General features: G+C 49.4%; 1 protein-coding gene across 1 annotated transcript; it reads left to right on the top strand.

Annotated features, from left to right (window-relative positions):
* Nucleotides 1-442: 442 nt before the first annotated feature.
* On the top strand, nucleotides 443-814 carry LACBIDRAFT_336136 (uncharacterized protein; the record flags this gene model as incomplete). Its single annotated transcript, XM_001891061.1, has 2 exons — nucleotides 443-613; nucleotides 638-814. 2 exons carry the CDS (start codon nucleotides 443-445, stop codon nucleotides 812-814), a joined length of 348 nt encoding a protein of 115 aa, XP_001891096.1.
* Nucleotides 815-1032: the final 218 nt, after the last annotated feature.

Below are 1032 nucleotides of genomic sequence, written 5' to 3'. Positions count from 1 at the left end.
TAGTATAGCCATTTATTTTATGTTTTCTGCTTGTTGTCTCTCTGTACACGTAGGCATATCGGAATGGATGATGTGGTACACCTCTGTACACGTCATAATTAAATTCAGACTCCGACGAGCTTGGCATTTCGCTTTGGCTTGCTTTCGCCTGCTTTCGCCTTGCTTTCGAGTTCACGATCAGAGTTGAATGGCGCTTTCGGGAGCTGCCGTGTCCGAAATCAAGTTTGAAAGCAAATCGAAATCAAGTCGAAAGCACGTCGAAAGCAAGGACTCTGAACGTCCCTATTGTGGGGATTCTATGTTAGTTGTATGTAAGAGTGCTTGTAACCGTGCGAAGTTTGCCCACTAAACGTTCACTGGCAGAGAAGACGACGCACATAGGCCTTCAGGCAAGCTTGAGGCTTCAGCTTCAGGAGCTCGGCTTCTGACTATCTTGTCCATAATGGCGGCGTTTCTGTCAAACGCGTTAAGACGCGCCAATCACCTCGAGTTTCAGATGTTGAAATGCATGCGAACTGAATTCCGGCAACGGCTGGTAACGGGGCTGCGACCATACTCTCATGCCAGTGCGAGTTCAAGTCGTACGGACGACGAAAAGTCTGGAACTAGATCGGTAAGTACTCTTTTCGCATTTCAGCACCTTCGGAAAGCTAAAACATTGTTGGCCGTTACAGGCGGAACCGCGTCGCAAGGGAAGAGAACTTGGATACACCAAGAGAGCACCGATATCCACCTTGGATCAGCGGAGACCATCGCCTACCGATTGGGTCGATCTCTCTGGCATTTCCAAACCGTCTCTCAGCTTTCGGCATAAGCTCAATGAATGGCTTACGTGGTATCGCAGATTCGGGGCCCAGGGAGACCATTGTTTACCTTTCCCTCCACGCTCGTCCGGATTCCTCTACTATCATCAGCCTTCCAGGCGCACCTCTTCTTGTCGGGGAACTCCGCTTTCGCCTCACTTCCAGCAATCTTCCCGAAAGTTTTAATCAAGGCGAAAATTGTCTTACCCCAGAAGGAGATGCTTGGAAG

The sequence above is a fragment of the Laccaria bicolor genome, genomic scaffold (assembly GCF_000143565.1).
Source record: "Laccaria bicolor S238N-H82 LACBIscaffold_322 genomic scaffold, whole genome shotgun sequence".
Classification (NCBI taxonomy): domain Eukaryota; kingdom Fungi; phylum Basidiomycota; class Agaricomycetes; order Agaricales; family Hydnangiaceae; genus Laccaria; species Laccaria bicolor.
The sequence above is the reverse complement of the archived record's forward strand: the minus strand, read 5'-3'. Positions and strand labels throughout refer to the sequence as shown.